The sequence below is a fragment of the Anas platyrhynchos genome, chromosome 3 (genome assembly GCF_047663525.1).
Source record: "Anas platyrhynchos isolate ZD024472 breed Pekin duck chromosome 3, IASCAAS_PekinDuck_T2T, whole genome shotgun sequence".
NCBI classification, from domain to species: Eukaryota; Metazoa; Chordata; class Aves; order Anseriformes; family Anatidae; genus Anas; species Anas platyrhynchos.
The window spans coordinates 69,708,976-69,734,747 of NC_092589.1; the positions used below are offsets into that span (position 1 = coordinate 69,708,976).

At 37.0% G+C, this 25,772-nt stretch overlaps 1 protein-coding gene across 3 annotated transcripts in view; it reads right to left on the reverse strand.

The window, feature by feature from the left end:
• Positions 1–6,851: 6,851 nt before the first annotated feature.
• Positions 6,852–25,772, reverse strand: part of RFX6 (regulatory factor X6) — a 37,803-nt gene continuing 18,882 nt past the window's right edge. The window contains exons 7-19 of one of the 3 annotated variants that reach the window (XM_072036088.1): positions 23,515–23,622; positions 20,947–21,024; positions 20,746–20,859; positions 19,509–19,558; positions 18,525–18,684; positions 17,560–17,704; positions 16,152–16,261; positions 13,906–14,023; positions 12,681–12,803; positions 11,082–11,291; positions 10,043–10,552; positions 8,947–9,029; positions 6,852–7,643 (exon numbers count right to left, since the gene is read on the reverse strand). In XM_072036088.1, coding sequence (XP_071892189.1) covers positions 7,416–7,643; positions 8,947–9,029; positions 10,043–10,552; positions 11,082–11,291; positions 12,681–12,803; positions 13,906–14,023; positions 16,152–16,261; positions 17,560–17,704; positions 18,525–18,684; positions 19,509–19,558; positions 20,746–20,859; positions 20,947–21,024; positions 23,515–23,622 — 2,037 coding nt within the window. In that variant the 3' untranslated portion in view covers positions 6,852–7,415. Of the gene's footprint in view, positions 7,644–8,810; positions 9,030–10,042; positions 10,553–11,081; positions 11,292–12,680; positions 12,804–13,905; positions 14,024–16,151; positions 16,262–17,559; positions 17,705–18,524; positions 18,685–19,508; positions 19,559–20,745; positions 20,860–20,946; positions 21,025–23,514; positions 23,623–25,772 lie in introns of all 3 variants that reach the window. The other 2 variants (XM_027454659.3, XM_072036089.1) reach the window with 2 other exon arrangements.

Sequence of the window (25,772 nt, forward strand, 5' to 3'; positions counted from 1 at the left end):
TATCAACATAAACTGAAGGGTCTAAGGTCCCCATATGATGCATGGACAGGCTTGGGTTTCACATGGAAATCCTATGAGTCAAAACTGTAAGAATCTGTGTGAGGAACAGGTGCTAAGCAAAAGGATTTGCTGTGCAAAAGTACTATTCAGGGACAGATACCACCCGCTTGGGAGGTAGAAGAGAGAGGGCCACAGCTCCAGGCCTACATAGTTCAGCTTCGCTCTTGTCCAAGTGGTTCAGGACTGCTGGCAGAAGTACTGTGCACCTAATTTCTGACTCCATGAAGAGAGCAGGAGACCTGTGAGGATACCGTTGGAAAACTAAAGGGCTGGAGAGCAAATTCTGGTTTACATCATTAATACAGAGCAGATGTAGACCCTGGATTGGCTGAACTTTTGTTTTATACCACTTTCCTGCAGAGGGAACTGCTTGGCTCTGGGGTGAAGCCTGGATGTACTCCAGCAGATATACAGGATGGAGCATAAAATGAAGAGAAAAAGGCCACTTCACAAAGCAGAGAGACAAACCAATCTGATAGAACAGATTTGGCCTTAGTTTCTTCTGCTAGCACAGTTCCACTTCATGTAAACTTTAACTTGAGAAGACCTGAGATCTGATTTTCTTCCAAGTGAGCAGACACCATGATCTTAGTATAGCTAACTTCCTATATTCTAAAATTCTTTTAAAATTACTTATATTATCAATTATACAATAATGAGTGTTGGTAGAAGTGGAATTGAAAGAGAACTGTTACACCTGGAGCACTGAAGGTAGTCCCTCAGCTCTTCTTCAAGAGCCACAATCTGGGTAGCTGCTATCGTAAGCATGCCAGGAGGTTGGCCATGTAATCTTTACAATTAATGTAATACTTAATCTCTACAATTAATCTCTACAATTAATGTAAATTCAGTTTATCAGGCAGTGGATGGCACACCTACTTGTGAAAAAAAAATGTAAAGTCAAAGTAAAGATGCTGTTAGAGGATGCTGTACACTGGGGCTAGATCTGAAGGCTGATCGCACTGAAGACGAGGCCTGGAAAGACCCTATTAGAGACAAAACAAGGGCTGTTTATAGTTCACCCTTGTATTATATAGACTTGGCATTTTTGCTGTAGTGTAGATACTCTAAAACACATTATTTTAATTAATTAAATTTTGAGTGATTTCCATCTATCTTGATGAGAAACAGCTGACATAAAAAGTCATCTTCTGAAAAAACTTGAATGATACAAGAATTAAATATGACAAGAATAAAAAAGATGAATAATATCAAACTCTAAATGCAGAATTTCACTGTATGTCTCTTTCTACTGTAGCAACCAGGGCACAAGGGCAGTATGAACATGTGGCCCTTTATTTGATCAAGGATAATAATCAACTAAGCCAAAAGGAAGGAAAGTAGATTTTCCTAGTTCAACTGCTAATATAATCTTCTACGTGTTTCCAATTGTGTAACCATTGCTACATGCAGCATTGTTAAATGGGAAGAAAACTGTGCAAATAACGAAGAACCCAAAATATGGAGAAATGGTATCTGGTGTTACTAATTATGAAATGGGCACAATGTCCTGCCTCCCTGCATTTCAGATCCCAGCCCTGCTTTTCCCCTGTTCTCCCTGCTCATGTCTCTGTTGACAGGCTCAGTGAGAATTGATTCTGCTGAACCTTGTAATTGCTTCAAATGTGTGGTGACCATGGAAGCAGCATGCTTTGTGGCAGGATCTCCTGCTTTCCTGGTCTTTCGCCATCACAGTAATGGTGATTATCTGCAGTCTAATCATTAGCAATGTTGCAGCATCTCTTTAGAGGCTAGAGATACCTATAGTCCTTTCATAAGGGACATCATTCTCACCTTGGGGTGTGGAAAATGTGCTTTTTTTCCAGCAGAGCATCTTCAGCTACTGAGCACATAGATATATCGAAACAGTCAGTGACCAGTTGTCCTCCTTCCTGAAGCCCCCATTGAGAACCAGTGTAAAGACTTTTAAGTCCTACTTTGCAGGCACCAGTTGTTTTCCATTCTCCAACTGCATCTTCCAACCAAGTGCCAAAGCACCCCGTGCTTCTTTAGAAATGTGCTGAGCTGCTCTGAAAACACTGAAGGATGTTTAATTTATCTGGGATTCCAGAGGTACTAAATGTCATAGGAAGGAAACATTCAACATAACTCACATGACCAAAAATGTTTGTAGGAGCAGTGAAGAGGCTGAGTGGCTCTGACTTCCTTATCATGAGGGTGATTTCTGGTCTCCATGAATGGCTGGCATTGAGACTCCGGGCAGAGCTCTTCTTTCTCTCTTGGAGATAGACGGATGGAGCATGCCTCTGGTTATAGCATTGGATGGGAAGGTAATGAGCTCAGGAGCAACTTGGAAAATTATTTTTCTCCCTCTGTTTTTTTCAGATTCATATAATTTACTGCAAGATTTTAACTTGTGATGGAAATCTATTTTGTTTCCCACAGTCATTTTATTTTGTTGAAATTAAAAACCAAAAAGCCAGTTTTAAAAGTGGGGATTTTCTGACAGGATTTTCCGCATGAGGTCTTTATAATGGAAAAAAATAGGAGATCATCTGCCCAGTTCTCTACTGTCTACTTGCAATCACCATGTAATGGCAATATACAAACTTTGGATTCCAAGTACTTTTAGTTTGAGGGTGTTTGAATGGAGAGTGCTCTGAACAGCACAGATCAGCAACCTTCCTCATTTTAATAAATGATTTAGGGGATTATGATGAAGAATGAGGCTTTATTTTTTGTCAGAATTATTCAGCTTAAATCCAAATTTGATCTTTCTTGAAATCAAGGAGGGAAAAAAAAAAAAAAAAAAAAAGTAAAACAAGCCAGCCTCCAGCATCAATCACTCACATTTTAAAATTACAAACAAACCTGGTATTTTCTTTGATCCTGTAATTCTTCATGGTTATGCTCATCTTCTGAGAAACACACAGAATAATTTTCTTGTTCTCCAGACCTCTGCTTTAACTCCCCAGGAACACTGCTTATCAGACCTTATGGTATCAAGTTCTCTTCTTGTTCTGACATTTTCCTTTGCATCCATTTACAGTTGCTGATATTATATTTACACATCCACACATTTTTCTCTGTTTGCAACATTAACCTATTAATACTCTTGCCACAATCAAAATTCTATGGCTGCCTGTGCAATTAGATTTCCAATTTGTGCTCATGACAGATCTGGCACACAAGTGTGCATAATGTAACCAGGTGGATCCTTGCAGCAATATCCCCAAATCTCAGTAAAGCTGACTTTTGTAACTTATCTAGGTTCAGCTTTTTCCCTTAAAATACCTACATGGTTCCTTTAAACAATGTTTCTCTCTCCTATGAAGAAAGGCTGGGAGAGCTGGGGGTGTTCAGCCTGCAGAAGAGAAGGCTCCAGGGAGACCTCACTGAGGTCTTTCAGTACTTAAAGGGGTCTTATAAAAAGGGTGGATAAGGACTCTTTACTATGGTAGATAATTATAGGGCAAGGGGGAATGGTCTTAAACTACATGAGGGTAGATTTAGATTAGACATTAGGAAGAAATTGTTCACTGGAAGGTGTAGTGAGGCACTGTCACAGGTTGCCCAGAGAAGCTGTGGATGCCCCATCCCTGGAAGTGCTCAAGGCCAGGTTGGATTCTATGCTTCTATGCTTCTATGCTTCTATGATTCTATGATTCTATGATTCTATGATTCTATGATTCTATGATTCTATGATTCTATGATTCTATGAATGTTTAAGTAAAATAGACTTGAAACTAATTTAAAAGCTCTTTACAGCTCCAGGAATAGACTGAGTTCCTCAGTCAATATTGTCTGTCCTGTATTCAAACTTCAGGAAGATCAGACCCTAAAACAAAATCTAACCATATACATGTACCTAAGCTTATACCCTGTCAGTTATGTATAGCTAAACTACCACGTTGACAAAGACCCTTATTCTGGCTTGATGACTTCTTTCAGGCTTGCAAGTAATTTGGGTTTACCAGGTTAAGGTAATCTAAACCCCAGTCCTAAATTGAAGCCTATCTAAGTGTAAAGCCAGTCACTAGCCCAGACATAACATTAGAATTTACTCCAAGACTCACATTTTGGAAGCTGCTCTCCCTTTTCTGGAATGCCTCGTAGACTTAACATTGATCCTAGCTCACACTGTTACTGATCCAGGCCTAGCTTTTTATTCCACCTCTTAGATGAAGCTAATGACTGTGTCTATGGCTTTTACTAATTTTAAGGCTCTAACTAATCTTAAATTCATAATTAGTTCAGATTCATTTGTTTATACTGGCCTGAACCCCAGCCATGACTTTAAATGCCCCTGTGCCAGCCTCAGACTTGTGGTTGACAATATGGTCCCTATCAGCTAGAACCTCAAGTTATTCTCACTTACAAAGTTTCTTCTAGGCCTGACTTTAACCTAAACGGCCCATCTTCTTTTATCTCCAGATGTAAACTTCAAATCAACTTGAAGTTTACTTTTAAGACTAGACCTTGAAAAAATTATATCTAGGTTGCTGGTCTGGAAACAGGTTTCATATGAGTTCAACAGTCCCTGCTAAATGCACATTTCACCAATTTCTGACAAAGTAAATTTTACTTCTAACTATAATATTAATCTATATTAATAGATTAATCTATATTAATAGATTATTTTCTATTATTATTATTATAGATCATATAATCTATATTAATAGATTATATTAATAGATTAGGTCTGTATTTTGTTTCATTTAGAACTAAGCACATTTTGTGAGTCTCTGTAAGCAGCAGCATTAAGCTGAGCTTGATGCTTCTAAATCTAATATTCACTCATGGTCTCAACTCCATGTTGACCCAACCCCTGAAGTTAACCCTAATGCCAAAACTGACTGAGACTTTATATAGGATACTGGCAAATAGATCAGAAGGATTTCACTTGTTGTTCTTCCTTCTCATGGAAAAACAAAACAAACACCAAAAAGATCCACTTTTCAGTAATATTCATTTGACACTGGTTGTGATCAATATCTACATTTTTTTTAAAATCTCAGATTTCCTTGCATGCATATGTTAGAAACAATATATTAATGCATATACAAAAGTGTAACTAACTGAACTGAGTAATGCAGAGCACCAAGTGGCCACTCCATTAATTCTTAACGTTATTTTACTATAATGCTGCCACACATCCAAAAGTAAGAATCTTCCCATGGGGTATCCCCAAAAGCTGTGAGTGATTGTGTTTCCCACAGATAAAACTTACTCCATTCATCAAACCACATATTCGACTGAACTGGTCATAAGATGAACATTTCTCATTTGGTTTTGTTAGATACATTTATCATGTTTTTGAATATTAGATTTTTTTTTTCCCTGCTCTTTGTTGTTTATAATGGACTGAAATTTACAACAGTGTGATACTTCATGGTATTCTGAGTTTTGCAGTCATCATGAGAATCAGCACATTTAAGGCTGTTGTTTCTTATCTCAGATAAAGAGCAGATAACATAGTTTATGCCCCACCCAAAAAAAGAAAAAAAAGCCCCAATGCAAAATGGCTCACATGAAAAAAAAAAAAAAAAAAGAGAAAATGACGCATATAAATTACATATGAGTCACTATATGCCACCAACTGTGCTTTTTTATGTAGGACCTCATGGACTAAAACCCCCTCTGCTAGTGGTTGCCTACTTCCTCTAAATTATACATATTTACTCTCATAAATTCAATGATCTAGGAGTTTCCAGTTTAAAGTAATTAGGCCATGCCATTTGTCAGCAGAGGGAGCCAAGTAGTTTAGAACAGGGATATCTCTTCCCCTTCTACTTCCCTTCCCCATTTTATCCCACTTGGAATGGGAGGGATCTTTGCACTAACAACAGATGAAATCTGTGTTGACCAGTGTAGATGGAGATCCTGAATTTAGGAGAATTTATTCTTGTTTTGAATAATTATGAAGCAATAACTCTTTTGCAGTAGTTACTTCACTTGCTGTAAAGCCCTGCCCAATAAATATTTGCTTGTATTACCACAAAATATCATAGAGAATTTTTGTTGAAACCAAAACTTTCCTGCATCAGTAGAGCATTTTTGGTTGCAACGTAAGACTTCACCCTGAATTAAGAAGCGATTGAGCTGGAGTCTTCATCTTAATTACTGAACTATGGTGTCTCAATTCTGCATCAAATATTTCACATCATGAATTATTCATTAGAAAACCCTGTCAATGTTCTTTATTATTATTATTTTTTTTTTTTTCCTTGTGATCAGACTCTTCATTACAGAAAACATGGAAGGAACTTGGACATTAAATAGGCTCAATTCAGAAGACTGCATTTAAATTCAAATTTAAATCTAATGTTGGGTCCATCTGATTATAAAATAACATCTGTAGTTTCATGACTACAAAATAAGCAAGAATCTTATTTTATATGTATATTCTTTTCTCTGTCCTCTTCAATATCATTAAATAAATATTCTTCACCTGCCTTCTTCAAAAAATACATAAATGAATTATTTATACGTAGAATATGATGGCACTTGTAAAATATTTTTAATTAAAACAGTAGATCTGGAGGGTTGCAAAATTTTTTGATCATCTTTACTACTTTGGGGCTGAATATACAGTTATCTTATACCCATGAAAGTCAATGAACATCTTTTTGTGGATTTCCACCAGTAGAAATTTGGTGCTCATACCACAAGTAATATCAAAATCCCATGACATTTTGTGGCATAGTTTCATTTGTTTCAGCTATCCCGCTACAGTAGCAGGCCATTGAAATTATTTAGCCTATAATATCTGCATGTTTTGTTGGTTTTATTTTAAGAGAAAGTGGTCCATTTTAACAGAAAAAAAAAAATCCCACAATATGTTTTATTTATTTCCTGAGGACTTTCACTTACACAAGTAGGCACTAGACATTTGAAATTGACTTTCCAGAGCACAACACAGGTAAAAAAGAAAGAAAAAAAAATTTGTTTAGTTTCATTTAAAACAGTAAAATTGACCTTGTAAACATTTCCATAGGAGGTAGGATACATACATTTGACAATTTTGTCAAATAAGAGAAAGTAAACAGTTACTCTGTGGTCCTAATAAATAATGAGCAACACAGGCATTAAATAAACATTTTTATATAAAAAGATATAAGTGAAAGACTAAAATAGCATTTTTAATAAATTAGGAAGAGATGTAATCATTTCTTTACAACTTAGTCTTGCTTTCAAGAATCACTGGTTCTTTATGCTCACCCTGAATTTCTGGCTTAAAAGCTGTAATGAAACCAATCCTGAGTGATTCACAAGCATGACACAATCTGAATATAGCTTCTTTTCCATGTGGAGGGGTGCTAATATCTCTAAAATGGCTCTTTTTACACCTATGTATAATACTTTTCTAATTCATCAGCATAAAAAGATTGTCATCATAGCCTTAATGTCTGAATTTGGAAAGTAAGCTTAAGGCACTGACATGTCTGTCCCAGTTCAGGTTCCCCCAGCAGCTGCTCCCATGAAGACTGTGTTGATTGGTGGTAAAGATGATACCATCTCTCTGCTTGGTGGACCATGAGACTCCATATTTTCTTGAGGAGGGAACTGACCAGACGTGCCATACATACACTGGGAAGAAGATGTGGTTTGCATGTTTGAAGCTGTGGGGAAAAAAGGTTATAATCACTGGAAGTTTTCTATCTGTTTTATTTAACAAAAAACACGGTACAATTTAATCTGATGGAAGCACTTATCTACCAGGTGCATCATCAGAAGGACTGAAATTTCAACAGTCTTACACTTCACTCAATTCACTTATACTTCTATAATTATTCTTCAGTGGCTCCTCAAACCATCAGGGTATAGGTCAAAATCACATGTCAATGAACTCAGCTAAAAATCCTGCTACAGGCCTGACAATTACAGCCTGAGTATAAGCCATCCCCTAGTGCTAAGCTATTTACATTTGCTATATTCATTATTCCATATCTTGCACCATTCAGGTCCATATTCACTGATGGTACTACTGTCAACACGTGGAACATATCAACACAGAATACACAACACACTTGGTGGGAACAATCCCTTCAGCATAGTGCTATCTTTTTCCCCTTCTTTAGCATCCTTAAAAGAACTGACTATTGAATTCTTGCAGAGACTTAAAATTTCAAGTAATGACTGATCTTCTGTGCATGCTTAACAGGTAAGTAGTAGAAAGAGGTAACCTTGTGGAGAAATGAACAGGCTGTGCCCTAGTTTACATCTTCCAAGCAATGCTTGTAAGCACTTTGGCAATATAAAAGCAAACTCAGCTACCATTTGTTTGATACACATACCAAATTAGGTAATTTCGCCTAAAATTCACTGTCAGCAGGAGATTTGCCTAATGCACATAGTTGTTGAAGCATAGGACAGAAAGGGAGTATACTACAGGAAATATGTATGTAGACTTCCCTGACGTAGGGTTCATTTGATCTGCTTGACAGAGAGGATCGTAAAGAGCCCTTAGAGGACCCCACTTCATTATTAGCTCACTTAACAGTTAGAAAATGTTTCCTAATATCGATTTTCCTGCAGTTCAGGCCAGCCATTACAATCCTCATGGACAACATATCACAGCCCTCTTAACAGGAACAAAGAGTTATTAAACCCACTGCCTTGCAATTTTAAGGAAACAATATCTTATGGTACATTCCAGGTGGATGTATTAGCTGTTTCATCTCTATATTGCATCTTAAATGTGGTATATGTGAGCTACAGTTTAACTCTCAGCACTTGTTAAGATGCCAAACAGTTCATAGCTGTTCCTCAGTACTGGATATACTTACGCATAGGAGTCCGACAGACAATAGAAGGTGGGGACTCTGTGTAGTATGAGCCTGTTTGTTTTCTTCCGCTGTCATCCAAGATATTCAGTGGATCATGTATATCATTGTATGATGGCAATGATCGAATGCTACTTACACTGCTGATTACAGAAACATGTTGATCAACCATTGATCCAAGTCTGTGAGATTCTGGATAATTTATATTGTTTCCATAATATCCTATTGACAGGAGATTGAAAAAAAAAAAAAAAAGACAAAAAAAAACACAGTAGAGCGAAATTACTATTGAAAAGAAAGGAATAGGTAATTATTGGCTGAATCCCTCAAGAATAAGGTTATTTATGTACACGTATAGCCTAATAACATCAGTAGCTCATGCAATGATTGACCCAAAAGAGGGGTAGGTAACGAGGGAGGAAAAAATCCTAGGAGTGTAGTCATGCCTTCAGCACAGAATTGCAGCTCCATTCTAAGTTCAGAATTAAAGAGCAGCCTGTTATCAGAGGAGAGAAGAGACACCGTATGGACTCATATCAGTCACGTGGACTCATGGAAGGGAGTTCAGTGCTCCCTTCTGAAGCTGACAAACAAGGAAAATATACATGGATAGAAATTCTGCATGGTAATACAGCATACAAAACTTCATATATAAGCAATATTTCCATTGTGTCTTTCCTCCAGAAGAGAGTGGCCTTTTGCTGACTATATCTCTGAAGCAGATTGTGGCAACAACTTTACACTTGAAGAATGGGAAATATTAGGGCCAAAGTCTCAACTTAATGCTAATGAAAATTTTTATTAATTTCTCTTTCACCATCTTGACCCTGTGATTAGAATGGCCCACTATGCTGATCCCAAAAGTAAGTTATCTTATGCCTGCTCTGCTTCAGAGTAGGTGTTCTGGGGACTGTTCACGAGATTGCTAATCACAAAGGCATCCTGGTTTTGCTTCCTTTGTGCAAGACACAGCAATGGTACTAGAAGAAGATTGACATAGGTGCAACAGAGGCATTTGAGGCAAACTGAGGATTCCCCAGAGGAAAACAAATCCTGAAGTAGCTCATTAAGCTGCTTTGGAATCTATGTGTGCCATCAGAGAAGTGGAAAATGGGAAGGTATAAGTAAGAGCAGAAAAAATGCTTCCATAGGGAAAAGCATAGAAAGACTCTTTCACTCTGGCAAAGAAAGAGATACAGAAGAGAAAAATAAAATATATTTGTATATATTAGTACCGTTGGAAGCATTAGGGGCATAAGTTGCTCCTGGACAAGTAGACACTGAGTTGCTCAAGAAATTGAAGCTTCCAGTATTCAGAAACTGCATACTGTGAGTATCCTGAGGCATGGATGAGGGACCATAGCTGGAAGGAGATCTGGCACTGTATGGAGATACAGCACAACTGTTGTTGAAGTAGTCTCTGGAGAACTGCTGTTCACTTAATGCATTGAATCGGCTGTGCTCTGCTCTGTGGTGGTAAACTCCGGGCGTGGAATGGGCTTGAGTTCTGAACATAGCCTGGTAGTTGGAATTGTTTCCATAGTAATTCTGGTTAGTTTGTGACAAAGTCTGATAAAGGGGTTCTGAGTAGGAAGAGCACTGTGAATGTGTGGATAACACCGGGCCTACACTTGGAGGTCTCACAGCCATCGGCCCCTGGTTGATAACACTTCCTCGGCTGACCAGGGCGGGTGAAATGGGTGGAGTCATCAGGTGACCGGTGCTTTCAGACAGCTCCATCTGACCTGGAATAATAAACATTAGCCATCAATAGTGTTACTATTGCAGTACAGCTCAGTACACGGAATGTGTTAAGACACTAATCCACTGGTGAAGTGCATGTTACCATCTGAAACCTTTACAGCATTGGCTTCCACCCGTACAATGCTGGTTCTTTAATTCATGGTTTAGGGCTAGGAAACTTCCCAATTTCATTTTCCAGATTGGAGGCTTCCACATCCAGTGTGAAATTCCAGCAGATACAAGCCTTGTGTGCTCAAGATGTTGTTGTCTGTTCACACCTCACAAGAACCTCATCAAGCTATGACATGTAGGATATTTTTTACCACTGTACCAAGAGGATCTCTTACTGGCAGGGCTCTACAGCTGCCCCCTTCCATGAATCAGTGCAGAAGATGAGCTCATGAAATGTTATTTACTAGAGGTCCTCAGAAATACATATGGTCATTGTTACTCTTACAGTAATGTGATACTGTAGTCTGAAAGAGTAAGATGCAAATATGAGAAAGAGAGATTAGGAGAACAGATACATACCTGTCAGCTGCATATTTTCACTGTCTCCTGTGGCAAAGGGATTCAGACCTGAAGGTACAGTGCTGGGCTGGCTAGCTGACAAGGACACATATGTTTGCTCTGCTAGGCACTCATTTTTGACTGAAGTGTCACCGGTCAGAGGAGCAGCTTTGTTACGATTTGCTAGGAAGCATGAGCTGGGTGATGCAGTGAAGGTGGCTTTGCTTGCATCTGGAAGAGTAAGTGAAAACTGTTGGTGGCTGTTTTGAGCGCTCATTGCACATAAGTTAAACACTAGTATATAGGCAGCACATGAACTTCCTGATCTGTTCGTGACTTCACTTGCTTATTTTAAAACACAGGGAAGCCTCCATCTTTTGCATGCAGTCAAAAACAAATATGCTCTACTCTTGATCTTCCCAGAGGAACTGTCTGAATTATACTCCCCGACCACAGATCTACAAAATAGATGCTCTTGGTGTTATCAGCTCCTTACTGAAGTCATCGTAGTAAAGACATGGATCAAATTTATTTCCTTGTAATAAATGTCAGCAATGAAGTCAAGCAAATTACGCTAAGGCTCATGATACTTCAGCCTGAAGAATCAACAATTGGAGTTTTAGAATGCTTGAAGTCTGTTTGTTTTCATACAGACGTATAGAAAAAAGCATTTGTTATACTCAGTTGTTCTTCAGTTTTCTGCAGAATACTGATAAAATCAGTGGAAATTTTGCTATTTTCCAGTGGAAACCATAACTTCACCCTCTATTTTCAAGCACTTCACCTAAGTGTTCAAGGAGAAGGCAATTGCTACACAGGACAAGGAACTTCCTGAAGGATGATTTAAAATAAAAAGTGCATCCATCTACTCTCAGATAAATTCTATGCAAGTTTCTTGCAGCAAAGTGCAGATTTAGAGTAACAACCACCTAAGATGTAAGAACTGATTACAGATGTTAATGTCAATCAAAAGTGATTCAACAGAACCCAGTGGAGTTCCATTGCATTTTGGGGGATTAACTTGAACCAGAATTTGATACATTTCTTATAAAAGACCTGGAGCATATGTCTTCAAACTGTCTAATTCTGAAGAAGCCTGGTAGCTGGAAAATATATAAGATACTATTTTAAGCTCTTTTTGTTTTTCTTTCACATAGTAATACTTCAGTCAGATGCTAAGTAGGGTTCCAACTTGTGTTCCAGTCTTGCAGGGACATTCACATTTTGTTAACATTTAATACATTCCTAGTTCGAGGTGTAATTACATATTTCAGCTTTGGCAGAAAAACTGGATTGAGAATTCCTGCTCTCTCTATTTTACTTCTTTTCACACTGCAGTTTGTAGTCCTTCAGTTGCATCCACTAAAGTGTTTGAAGCATCCAAGATCACTTCAGTAATCCTGTGTATTCACATTCCCACAAAACATTATTAAGTGAACCATGGTTGACAGTGGGAATAAATTGCTGAGTGAATGTTCACAAACTTTTCCGGTGAATTTGACAATGTCACGTAGAACTACACCTTCAGAAGACTGTAAGGCTGCTTTTGCTTAAAGTTCAACAAATATGCAAAATTCTAAAAATGCAGGAACACATTCAAAAGAAACAAGCTCTAGTTACCTAAATTCTTCATGTATTTGTCTAGTAGATTCTGGAGTTCTTGTTCTTTGTCATTATTGAACTGTGTCTCCATGGCAAGCAGGATGTACTCATCTAGTAGCATGCGGACCAAATGAAAAGAACCTTTTGGAGGAGAAAGAGAGAGAGAGTAGCTGAGTTATCTTTGTGACCATCTCTCACCACTCTACAAGAAGCTGGTGAAACAAACAAATAATTGTGGACTTTAAATGACCTGGCAAGACCAACAAGGAATAGTGCCTAACTTCTAGCTCTAATCTCTCTTTGCACTGGCCCACCTAGCTCAATTGTTTACTGTCCTGTAGGCTATTTGACCACTAATTACATCAAAGAAAAATACTGATGAAAGTGAGACATGCTTTATACTTGAAGAGGGCACACAGTGGAGCTAGATAAGGCTGAAGTCTGCCAGAATGCCTCTTCTCTATTTCTGTTTGCCTTGTGCTAAATAACCAGACAATAACCGGTGAAGTCTTTGGCCTCATTTCAAGGATATATGACATTAAAAATGTGTCTGTCCTTACAGCTATTTCAAATAGCCTCTGAATTTTAGATAATGATGTACCTACAACTACAAAGACAACTTGGGAAATGATGTACTGGATTTAAAATGGATTTAATTTTCTCTAACATTTTCTATTTTAAAAAATATTCTGAGAATTCCCCAGTCAAACATTTCTAAAGATGGACCTGTGAACCTTAATTTTTAAAACCACAAATACTGTTGAATTAAATGTCTGCTGAACCCATAATTAAATAACACCAGCAACCTACCAAATTCATTGTGCTATTATGAAAACAAATCCTGCACAAGAACAGCAATTTTTTGTTTGTTTGTTTGTTTTACCAAACTGGTCCACATGTAAAACTAATAATTTAAATCTTCAGTCTTCTACTGAGATACATAGTTATAGCTCCAGTGCCATATCAAAACACAGCTTCTAGCTCTTAAATGGCAAAGCAGTATCAAACAACAATTCAAGAGAAAAATCCTTTCAGAAAATGAACATGTGACACGGATCACCAATAAGTTACTGCTACCATTTACTGTAAAATGTTAGTTTGAAAAGCACATTACACAGTATTTGTGGCTTTGATCAAAGAATCTTTAGACTATGACAGGCTTCTCTGCTGAGGAAGTAGTGGAAGGTAGATAAATGCCAGAACTTATGTACAAAATATGGGTGTTTTTACAAAGTCCAGGTACCAAAACTTGATGCGTTGTTTAGAGTTAGGTTATGCATCACCCGAGCACCAAAAAAACTCCATTTTAGAAGAAAGTCTTGAGCCCTCTTCTTTAATGACCTCCCATTTTGCTTGCTTGCCTGAAAGACAGAAGTAGTAAAATATTGTAGGTATGCTAACTTGCTTTCTACATAAGAGAGGATAAAGGAGAATTGAATATTCTTAAGAGTTCAAGAAGTCCTTGACTCAGGCTAATGCGGTAGAGTAGATCAAGCTGCCTGAATCAAACTGTTTTCATAACACATGTCCTAAAGTGATAAACAGCAGCATTCACTCCTTACATTGCAAACAGAGTAGAGCTCTGACCATGTTAGATGAAGCAAACTGTTTACCACTTGGGTTCTGGCTGTGCTCTGAAAACATAAATTAGCTTGCATTCTAATACTTAAGATGGCAAATTGTTCTGTAAATATATGGGTATACAGAGCAAAAAGAAAACAAAACCAACAACAAAACACCCTCTAGTGCCATGTTATTCCACAGGGAACAAAAATTAGTCTCTGTAATTCAATGTTCTGTAAATGATTAGCTCCTACTTAATAGATCTAGACTCCTGAGGAGTCCTGAGGACTTGCTGGTATTTCTTGCCCCTAACTACAGGAAAACAATGCTAAGAAACATATCTGTTAACTTTAATAATACAGTACTAAATAGAAGATGCTGAACGGGAGAGGGCTTCAAATGTTTCTGCCTGGTCTGTTTATTCAGAATTGTGTTTTAAAATTGTGGAATTAAATCTGGACTGTAATCATTCCGTTCTAAAACAAGCTGTGATTGCTCAGCTTCACTGGGAGTTTTGTGTCTAGGCAAGTGCATGTGAAGACTTGGTTGGGTTTTGTTGCCCTGACTCACCCAAAGCACCTCACTGTGCTGCTAACATATGACAGTAAATATTAGTAAATTCAGACTTTAGAAAGAAAGAAGATATGACTCTCCACTGAAATTTGGGAAAACAGGTGAAGAAAGGGAAAATGACATGCCCACTTCTGTAGGTGGCAGAGGAACTCTTCTGCAAGCCAGTCAAAGCTAACTGAATTGCCTCTGCCTCTTGCACCCATTCATATCAAGATAACATTTAATTTCCAGACAGAACAGTACCTGATGCGAAGACCAGTCTTTAGGGCTAGTAGTAAGCAATATCATGTGTAACATTTCTTTCTGCTACTTTACATTAATTAGTGTCACAAATTAGGTTAATATCTCTTCCTTGAGCTATAACTGAGAACTCACTTTGTTCTGAACCATAGTGTAATTATTCAGGTACCTCAAAGGAGGCTGTAGCGAGGTGGGGGTTGGTCTGTTCTCCCACGTGCCTGGTGACAGGATGAGGGGGAATGGGCTTAAGTTGCGCCAGGGGAGTTTTAGGTTGGATCTTAGGAAGAACTTCTTTACCGAAAGGGTTGTTAGACATTGGAACAGGCTGCCCAGGGAAGTGGTGGAGTCACCATCACTGGAAGTCTTTAAAAGATGTTTAGATGTAGAGCTTAGGGATATGGTTTAGTGGGGACTGTTAGTGTTAGGTCAGAGGTTGGACTCCATGATCTTGAGGTCTCTTCCAACCTAGAAATTTTGTGATTCTGTGTGATTCATTCATAACTACATCCATATAAAATGCTTGTGATGAGAAAGCAGATTGTAAATCAGGGAAAAAAAAAAAATCCCACCAAAAGTCTCAATTACCAAGTTAGCACCTTAAAAAGCTAAAAACTCTTTCATCTTTGTCTGTAGAAATCCTTCTGCAGGTTAGCTACTTCTGAAACCATCTGCTGCACTAACCTATACCACATACACTACCATCTGAATAATATGAAGGAAAGATCTGCTTTTCTAAAGGACAACTTTGGCTCACCTTATTCACTGGGCAATACCCCTGTAATTCTGCATGCATGCACAGATAAATTATTTTTTTTCCATGTAGAGCTTGTGACAGTGTTGACTTTCATGTTTTAGTTAAGATACATAGTTTTTTCACAAACATAGTTTTTTCACTGACTTCGTTTTTTCAACAGCACTCAACATGATTAATTAGAACTAATGGCACTGAAACCTTTCACATCAAATGAAGAACACCCTGGTCACTATGAAGATACAGAAGCAGAAATGAGAGTCCCACATAGAAAGTTAGTGGGACTGCATAGTTAAAGGACTATATCAAGAATAAGGGGAGTAGAATTTAGTCTTGAGTCAAGCAGAATATTTGACAGGTACCTTGATAACCCTTTGCTCAACCACAGTATCCAACCATTCAATAAATGATTCCACAGTGGCATTCTTCTTTAGAAGGTCCTTCAGTTCTTGGAACACTGTAATAGAGTCATCTACCACGTAAAAAGGAGAACATATCATTGCATGCTATTCTGAACATGAGAAAAAGCCACTCACCAGCCATATGACAATATTGTAGCATGGAAAAGAAAGGCAAAGAATTAGAACAGTGAAGAAATGAATAATTATTCAGCAAAGTAAAGAGACACACATTTATCACACACACATACATATTTTAATTATTTTAGCATTACTGTGATTCAGTATAAATTTACAAGAAGATATAAGAAAAAAAAAAAAAACAAACACAAAACACTACTATTTCCATTCATTTTTAGGTTCAGCCTTGAAAAATTATCTATTGCTAAGTTTAGCAGAACAGATCTATCTGTGATGTGGCTGACTTATACACTGTCTTAAGGTTTTCCTTATGTTTTACAAATTTCTCACAATATAATGTAAAGCTAACTTCCCTACTTCCCATTTGGGAGAAAGTGCCTGAAAGACCAGTTATTTTCCTTTTTTTTTTCTTAGCTGGTGTGGCAGAAGAGAAAAATAGAAAGCAATTACAGAAGAAATAGGAAATGGACTACTTGAATTAAAATGTGAATAGGATTGTGAACCATTATTTAAGAGAACAAACTTTCATATCAAAGTAACACTCCTTAGAAGATGACACATTGCTATTGCTCTTCTTTCAGCTCTCCAAACTCTGATCATCATGCTTCCTATGACAAAAGTTATATTTTCAAAATAGAAGACAGCTAAATCTTTTTCTTTTTTTTTTTTTTTTTCAAGAATAGGTATGTATAGCAACATGTAAAAACAACAACAACAACAAAAAACACACCCTCAGAATTTGTACTTTACTCCATTCTATTTTGTCTATGAAAATAGTTATTACACTTCACAGATAATTGGTATGGGTTTTTAAAGATCAACTTTCAGTCAAAAAAAAAAAAAAGTAAACTAGCTCAAGTATCTATTTAATTAAGCTATAACTACTGTAGACTTTTGAGACATTTTTCAAGAATCTTTGCTAATATCCCCACAGGATCAAGACAAAACTTCAAAAGGGATTTTGTTACAATTAGCAACTGACATGAAAATTATTTTTTCAACAACTGTTTAAAATCATCTACCCAGGATGACTTCCCAGTGCAAGCTTCTATTTTTGTAGGATATACTAGGGCAAAAAATTGCTTTTCCTAAACTAATGTTAACACTGAGCCAGATCAGAAAATGCTTTATCACTGTGCCTTTTCTCAGTCCATCTTCAAGTAGAGTAGCATGGCAAGGAATGAAAGAGTAGATTTCTGTTAATGTTACAAATATATCACCATGGACTTACATTCACTATAGACTTCCCCATCAGAATCTGTGCTCCCTGAGACTGCAAGGAGTGCCTGAGAGCCAATACTATTCAAATCAACTTTTTCAATATCCGACACCATGGAATTCACCACATGCTGATCAAACAGGGCTGGCCGAGCAATCTGTAAGAGAAAACAAGTAAAATGCTGAGAAGCTCAAAAGAATTCTCAGAGAAGAATCATGAGTTGTCTTTTCATGGCTATTTCATAGGTCAAATGTGATAATGTTTCTCTTCCATTAAAATTCTAATGCTTTTCTAATGTGCCTTCCTTTCAGCTCATTTTCACAATGTCACACACAAGTCTGTCTTAATATTTATACAACAGAAAACTAACTCAAGGTGAATACATAGTGTATCTACAGTTATTCATGAGGGCTACACTCTCAAAAGCCCAAGCTGTTAGCATTTAAGCTCCCGGAAAGGTACTGTTTCCTTTTCTACAATCTAACAAACCATCCTGCGAGGTGTCTCCCAATTGAAGACACTTGTATCCTGCCAACTTAGTGTTGGAGCACTCAGCTACCTATCACTCACATTCCTTTCAGTCAAACTGCAAAAGAGGTAGGTTCACATAATGGGCAAGACAGTGCAACTTTGCTAGGTGTGAAGGATTATCTGATATTTTCCCATTTAGAACTAGAACAAATATCAAAAATTCCACTTTATCATATGATTGCCTAAAGTTCCCATGACAGTAATTCACTATAACCACAGTCTTTCCTCTCTTTTTATTCTCTTTCCTACTACTTCTTTTGAATTTCAGAATGTCTTGATAAGATCTGTTTCTGTCCTCGTCTTTCTTACGTGCTGAAAATGACAAGATGCATGTCTTTCATGGCTAATGTTGAAGATTTAAAACTTGATGCATTACATCTCCTAGTCAGCAAGATGAACTGAATGTAATTGTCAATTTTCTGATGTATAAGTCTTATTCTCTTTACCTGTGCTAGGTGTAAGAATGATGTCTGTCGTTTCAGGGAAGAAACAAATCTTCGTGCAATAGGCAATTTCTTATCTGTCAGTATTTCTGGTAGATTTTCCAAAGAAGAAACAACCCACTGTTCCCAGTTTTTTGCAAAATTTCTTATATCTGCCAGTAAACTACAACAAAAAATGTGTTTTAGAGAAACATTAATTAAAAAAAAAAAAAAAAAAAGTTTTCAGTCTGTGATACACAGGCTTCTGGACAGATCTGTGAATTATTCCTCAGGTAATCCTGAAAGGAAACAGATGTCTGATCATCATAAGGCTAAAACTGACTATATTTTGATAGGTACCCACTCTGAGAGAAAAAAAAAAAAAAAAAAAAAAAAAAAAGTAAGCCACATGCTAATAGAAATAGGTTGAAAACCACTAGCATTAAGAATAAACCATAAGAAATCCAAGAACTTTTAGCAATATCTGAAGCTTAAAGTCTTAAGACATAACTCCAAACATAACAATCTCCAAATAAAAAAAAAAAGGAAAAGTGAGAAGATTCAGAGGTAATTTATAACAATCCTCTTATTAATATCTTGCTGAAAATAATGCTTAGATATCATGATTATGCATAGGAAATAAACCTGAAAAGTATTCTGGAAAAAAAAAAAATCTTTATACAATGTGAGCCTTTTTTGGGGGGGGGGCGGGAGGGGGGCAGGGAAGGTGCAGGGCCTCTTCTAGGGTTTTAGTGTAGAAGAAACATGTTTCAAGATATTCAACAAGACACTGAAATGGGACATTAAAATAGTGTCTATCATTTTAAGGCCATTCTACTTCTATAGCTGTCCTCAAAGCTGACAGTATTTTGTCGTACTCATTCTACTGTTATAAAAATGAACATAAATATGGTGAGAAAATTTCTTTAGGATATATAATTTCTGTTATTTACTCTACATCTTTGTGGAACATGCCTAGCAATCAGAACGTGGAGTTATTATACCTACCTTTCTGGCATTTCTTGCATTGTTGCAGGGATGAGTACATCTGTAAGGACCTTTAAAAAGGTAACAGAAATGATAGCAAACTTCCACTGGCTATTTACTCATTAATGTCTTATCTACTTAGATTACAAAGCGATAAGGACAGGGAGTTTATACAGAATAAAGCCATTCAACCTACTGTCCAGATTTCTCCCAACACTATTAGGTAGGAACATCTTTATTATATATATTTACTATATACCTAGATACCTCCCATCCCTCATATATGCCTCTTTGCAGCATGCTAATAAGACAATAAAGTATTATCACTCCCGTCTTACAGTAATCTCCCAAGTTCTCAAGAGCTATTAGCAGTTTGACTCTTTTACCATACTGCATGTGGCACTGAAGGTGTTCAGGGTTTAGAATAAATCTCTTATGGCTAAGTGCGGTGAGGAGCTGTGTTGGCAAAAAAACTCTGCTAACTGGCCTCCCTCCTGGGGCATTTTATTGCAGGAGACGAAGTTGTTGGACTATATTCCAAAAATCTGTTTCCACCAGCATTGTAAATGCTTTGATAAAAATACAGTAGTACTCCTCCTCCTTTCTGGCAGCTGCGCTGCCAAGAATATCTAACATGATTATGAGTGAGAAATGGTGAGATGGACAAGAGAGAGAATGATAGATTTATGGTTTTTGAGTAATTCTACCTTATCAATTTTCTAATTTGGGCTCCTGCAGTATTTCTTCTTCTGTCACTTTACATATTTATTACAAGTAGAGTTAGTATTGATCTACTGGGACATGAGGTTTATAGCAGGAAAAGCCTCATAAACACAAGGTACAATATAACCTCTACAAGTAAATGAGGCTTAATGACTCATCTCCAGGGTAGTAATTATGATCTTCAGTGCTAATCACCTTCTTACTTTATAGCCTGATATGTTTCTAAGACATACCTGTTTTTTTCCTTTGTGTATTTTTCCCCTGTTTTTGTACATTAAAGAATGACAAATGTATGATGATAAGGTAGTAGGTGCTAAACAGCCTCAAGTCTCTTCCTTTGACTGCTTAGTGTTTTTTATTATGCCATTAATTATTTCTTCCCATTGACAGGTAGTTGTCAAACGTGTTAGAGAGGGTATGACAATCTTTCTAAGTATATAACATGGCATCCTGATATTCTAACTGATATTATTTTTGCACAAACAAAAGCTATACTATGGCTGAGATTATCCGTTGAACTAAATACCTAACTTACCTTATACAGAATTGAGTCACAAACGCAGAAGATGTCAACAATGATAGGATTTTCGAGCAGGGGAAGAAGATGGTCAGGCATTCCTTGCCAAAAATGTAATAAGAAATGCTGAATCTAAAAGAACCAGAATCATGGACATAAACAATGCTTTCTTGTCTGCCTGTGCATATATACCAAGAATGTGTATTCAAACAATCTTACCTCTTCAAAGTTCCCATTAATTGCATTGTCAAGGACACACTGACAGTGTGTTTTGTACATCATGATAAGGGTATCTACCTATTTTGGAAAAAGAAAGATTAAACAGTTTCTTAACTCTCTCTCCTTTCTTGCTACAGTGGTCTGTAGCTAGAATTTAAACATACAATATAAACTGTATTACAATGCATAATTACAAGTAGGGTCTGTATATCTTGAAGTGGTGACATCATTCATCTCTCTTTTTTTATCCACATCTCTAAGTCTCAATGTTACTGTCAGAACTGGAGCATTTGAATCCTGTATACAATGTGAACATGTGGATATCAGAGCAAGACAATAGCTAGATTAGCCAGTCAGATGGCAAGGTAAATTCACTTTCTGAAAGCTAAGATTAATCCTAAAGAGTAGTGCAAGTTAATCATTAGGCTACTATAGGCGTCTATGAGTGTTCTGAAACATCATCTAGTTGGACAAATGAGAAAATAGCTGCCAGTCATTTGGTCAAAGTTTAATCACTGCCTTACACGAACTGAACTTTAAAAAGCAGAACTCCTTTTCATCTCATCAGGCTAATTTATCTGACTGGAGTGGTCCCTTATTTTAATAACCCTGAAGAGATATTACAAGAGATTGTAAAAAAATTACAGTAAGTCCTAAAATTTGTAGTAAATTACAAAACAAGAGTTTTGTTAAATATTTGAAGGAAAGAAAGATGGATGTTAGCAAACCCATTCTTACAGTGTAGAATCATGAAAAGTTTTGTTCCAGTTTGTGAACTTCTCCAGCAAACCAGTCCCAGGTTTTGAATGAATTTAGTACAGCTTTATTTCAATCGGTCTCACATACTGATTTCTTTGGAATGTGTTTTGCTGGCTTTCACAGCTGCTTTTGTAGCTACATGTCTTTGAAAAAGAGTGGTAAAGGCTGAGATTCAAGAACATTATGAGGCTTTTTTTTTTTTTTTTTTGGAAGGGTTTGATGAAAATTTTGAATTTTGGGTTATTTTCTTCAGAAATATAAAATGCAGAAATTATCAATTTGTTTTAGTGCAGACTGATACATTTATGCAATCTCCAGAAAATTCAGTTACAATTTTAAAACCTTTAATGAAGGAGTCTAACTTCATGTGTGGATGCTTCAACAGAGTATCTAAAGTTCACTTAGGCATTTCCTTGATTTTAAAGACTTGTAAAGGTCATTTAACTTTTGTCCTCTGTTAGAGCTTTAAATATTGTTGTAATCATAGTATTTTGGATGAATCTTAATTTAGGGGACTGAGTGATGGGACTGTAAGTGAAGGGATAACAGTGTGACTGCGGGAGAGATTTCAATAACTCTTGGCCAGATAAGCTGAGTGAGGGGAATGACAATAGAGAAAGAAAACAGGAAGTAAGAACAAGGAATGAGGAAAAAGTAACAAGGAGAAAGAGGAAGACACACACATAAAGTCATCTCTCTTCCCACAGCTTCCTTGTAATTCCAGAAGTCTGTTCCCAGAGGAAATCACCCACAACGGGCTCTCTTGGGCCCCTGGGTCACCTGGTCCCAACACCAGAGCAGCTGCACACTGACAATTCAAAATGAAGACAAAATGTGTTTTATCTTTTTGTTCATTGCTGGAGTGGTAAAATCCAGTTTCTCTTACAATGTTGTATTGGATCTGTAGGAACCTCAAATTCTACTCAGATTTATGTTACAAGAACACTGTATATATGAGAGAAGTCAACTCACTAATGTAGTCTACTGCAGCAGGTGATGTACACTATTGAGGACACCAGTCCTTGGGCTTTCTTTAGAACCTGTAAGATTTCCACCTAAGATCTGTGTTCTACAGATGGCTCCTTTTGTTTAGTTTTTCACATCAGGAAACCCGGGCTTCACTACTTTTACAGAACAAACTTAAATCAATGTATGGCTTATAAAACAAAAATCATTAAAGCAACGCAACTCAAGACAACCACCATCAGGACCCATACTGGTGTTTAAACTGGAGAGTTCACAATTTGTACCAGAAAGATGTCTAGCACAGTTCAGGAATTTAGCAGATCAGAAATATAACACAGACTTAACACATATGCAATCAGTCAGACATAGAACATACTACAGAAATACTTCTAACTGACCCTTAGGATAATCTCAAAAATACCATATAGTCAGATTTTCACTGATTCTTTTCAAACAATTAATGAATGAGTGTAAAGTTCACCTAATTATTTGTTGTGAATTATTTGTTCTGATCTAATCAGAACAAAATTTACCTTAAATCCAAAGGCATTTGGAATGAATACAACTCTGAGTTATTTGTTTGTTTAGCTCTCCCCGTCTTACATACCATCAGTTTGTAAAATACTAGGTCAGTTAATAGGTAAATAATTCAACCACCTTTCCAGTGGAGAGCCAGTTAATCGGTGTTAGTAAAGGTTTGCCCCCTCTATAAATCAGTCACCTCTGTTTGATTGTGGACATTTCTGGCTCTTTCATGTCAATACCTCAAAGGCTAAGATACGAAGAAACATTCTGTGGCAATTTTTGATCTGTAAGTTAGAAGAGAAGTAGCTCATATTTTACCTTGTCTTTAGAAATGCACCCTTGAAGCAAAAGATGTTGAGCACTTGGAAACTCTGGGAGGAGAGTTCCAGTTTTGGAACTCAGAGAATACTTCCGAGTGAAACCACCCTGAAATGTGAGAGAAAAACAGTAACATTTAAGTACTTAATACAGCTTCAACTGAGTCAAATTATTCATACTAAACTTGTAAAGTTTAAAGGGTCTCTCAGCATTCCAGAATGTTTACATTCAGATCATCCTTCAAAATAATGATACTTATCCAGATCTGGATTTCTGCTCAGAAAGGCAATTGAGGATGTGCCTAGATCTAAATTCTACCAATTCGAGTTTTCAGAATGATACAGCCTTCAAGACACATTACTTCATGGAATTCTACAAGCTTTGAAGTTAGCCTGTGTTTATAAACTAAAGTAGAATATAATCTGTTACTCTCCTCTACAGTATAGGCTTGTGACATCCTCAGAGCAACCCTAAGTTTTACTGAATATGTATCTTTCTTCTGCAAGGATATAGGGTACTGGTGGTATTATTGATTTCATCTGCTCTTCCCTCTCTGATAGCACTACAGTAGTGGATTCTGCTGTTTTATTACAATAACCACTATTTTAGTTGATCATAAAATTTGATAATATTTTATGGCATTATAGGTGTGATGGTATGTAGGGCCCAGGGACATTCCTGAATGATGTATTTATTATATAGCTATCTGTGATTGTGGAAGACTTGATGTGAAGCCCCAGAAAATATCTTCCAGTTCTGTCACCTACTGTACTGAAATAGATACACATAAACATATGTACCAAGAGCTTTGTAGGAAAAAAAGGCAGGATCCTGAGCTGCATGCCCTCCTGGGGTATGACACTGATTTTAACTGGCTTCCTCATAATCTGTTGAAATGACCGAAAGTTTGGCCATTCACCTCAGAGACACTAGACTTGGTGCTGTGAACATTTTTGGAGCATTTTGCTTTTGTCCATAAGAACAGAATAAAACTGTGCTGGGTAGTACAGGCACATACAGTCACAGATTTACACAATAGAAAGAGCCCTGTACAGCAACTCAGTCCTGAAGTTCCAAGTCAGAGGTCATAGACTGAGCCTGGAAAGAGGAAATGAAGTTTCAAAGGGACTTACAGGAAAAGAATATATCATTTTGCTAGGGCTAACTCTTTAACAACAACAAAGAGAAATAAAATAGAAAGGGTGGTTATTAACAATATGATTTCAGTTTTATATGTCAGTAACTATGGTATTCCCAGAGGTTTCATGTTCTCTAGCTGCTTTGCTGAAGCACTGTCAACACTGACCTGGAGACAAGACAATTTTTTCTTGAATCATATTAAATTCTGCTGATCTGAGAGTTCCTTGCAGTTCTTAGAGTTCACCTCTCTAGCCTCTTTGGCTTGTAACTTCTGAAATATCATAAACACATTTTGTACTAGTTACAGACTGAGAAAACATCTTGAATAGCTAGATATGAGCCTCTGGAGAGCTGAGATTTGCCAAGGAAGAAACAGCCACTTTGTACATGCATGTATTAACCAGACGCAATATAAGGTAAATCAATCTTCGTTTAGTTTTGTAACAATACTCTCGCAGAATCTGGTTTGATCTTTTTCTCCATAAAGTATAACAGTCATATTTTGTAGTTACATGATATTACTATGGTTATATTAATAATGCATACCACATTATGCTTATTAAGCTCTAAAACAATATAAGATGAAACCCTCATCCTCAAGAGAAGCAATGAAATCTATACTATCATACTGTCCTTACTGAATGAATCATGCTTATTCTCATAGGATTGCATTCAAATCCAGAGAAGACTATTTGGCTGAAACCCTTTGTTCCACTTCAGTCCACCCAGTTCTCATGTCAAGGCGTTGCACAGGGGCTTGAGCATGCCTGCTACATATTCCTGCAGTAAATCCACTACTTCTATGCAGATTCCTTTTGTACTAATGGATGGAATTTATGGCCATGCCCTAGACATTTGAATAGTACTTGAAGTGGTATTTTGCAACGCTTTTCCATACAGTCAGATTTCACTTAACAGGGAATAATAGGTATATAGATAAATGTAGCATAAAGGAGTGCAAAAGAGAATATTTTCCCAAAAACTTACCAATTGGAAGCTGGCTTCATGTGAAATTATCTCAAATACTGAATTCAGAAAACTATAGCTGTACCTGGTTTATTCGATATATATATAACGCCCTATTTTTATAGGGTGGTATGTCTGCCTAAACAGATAGC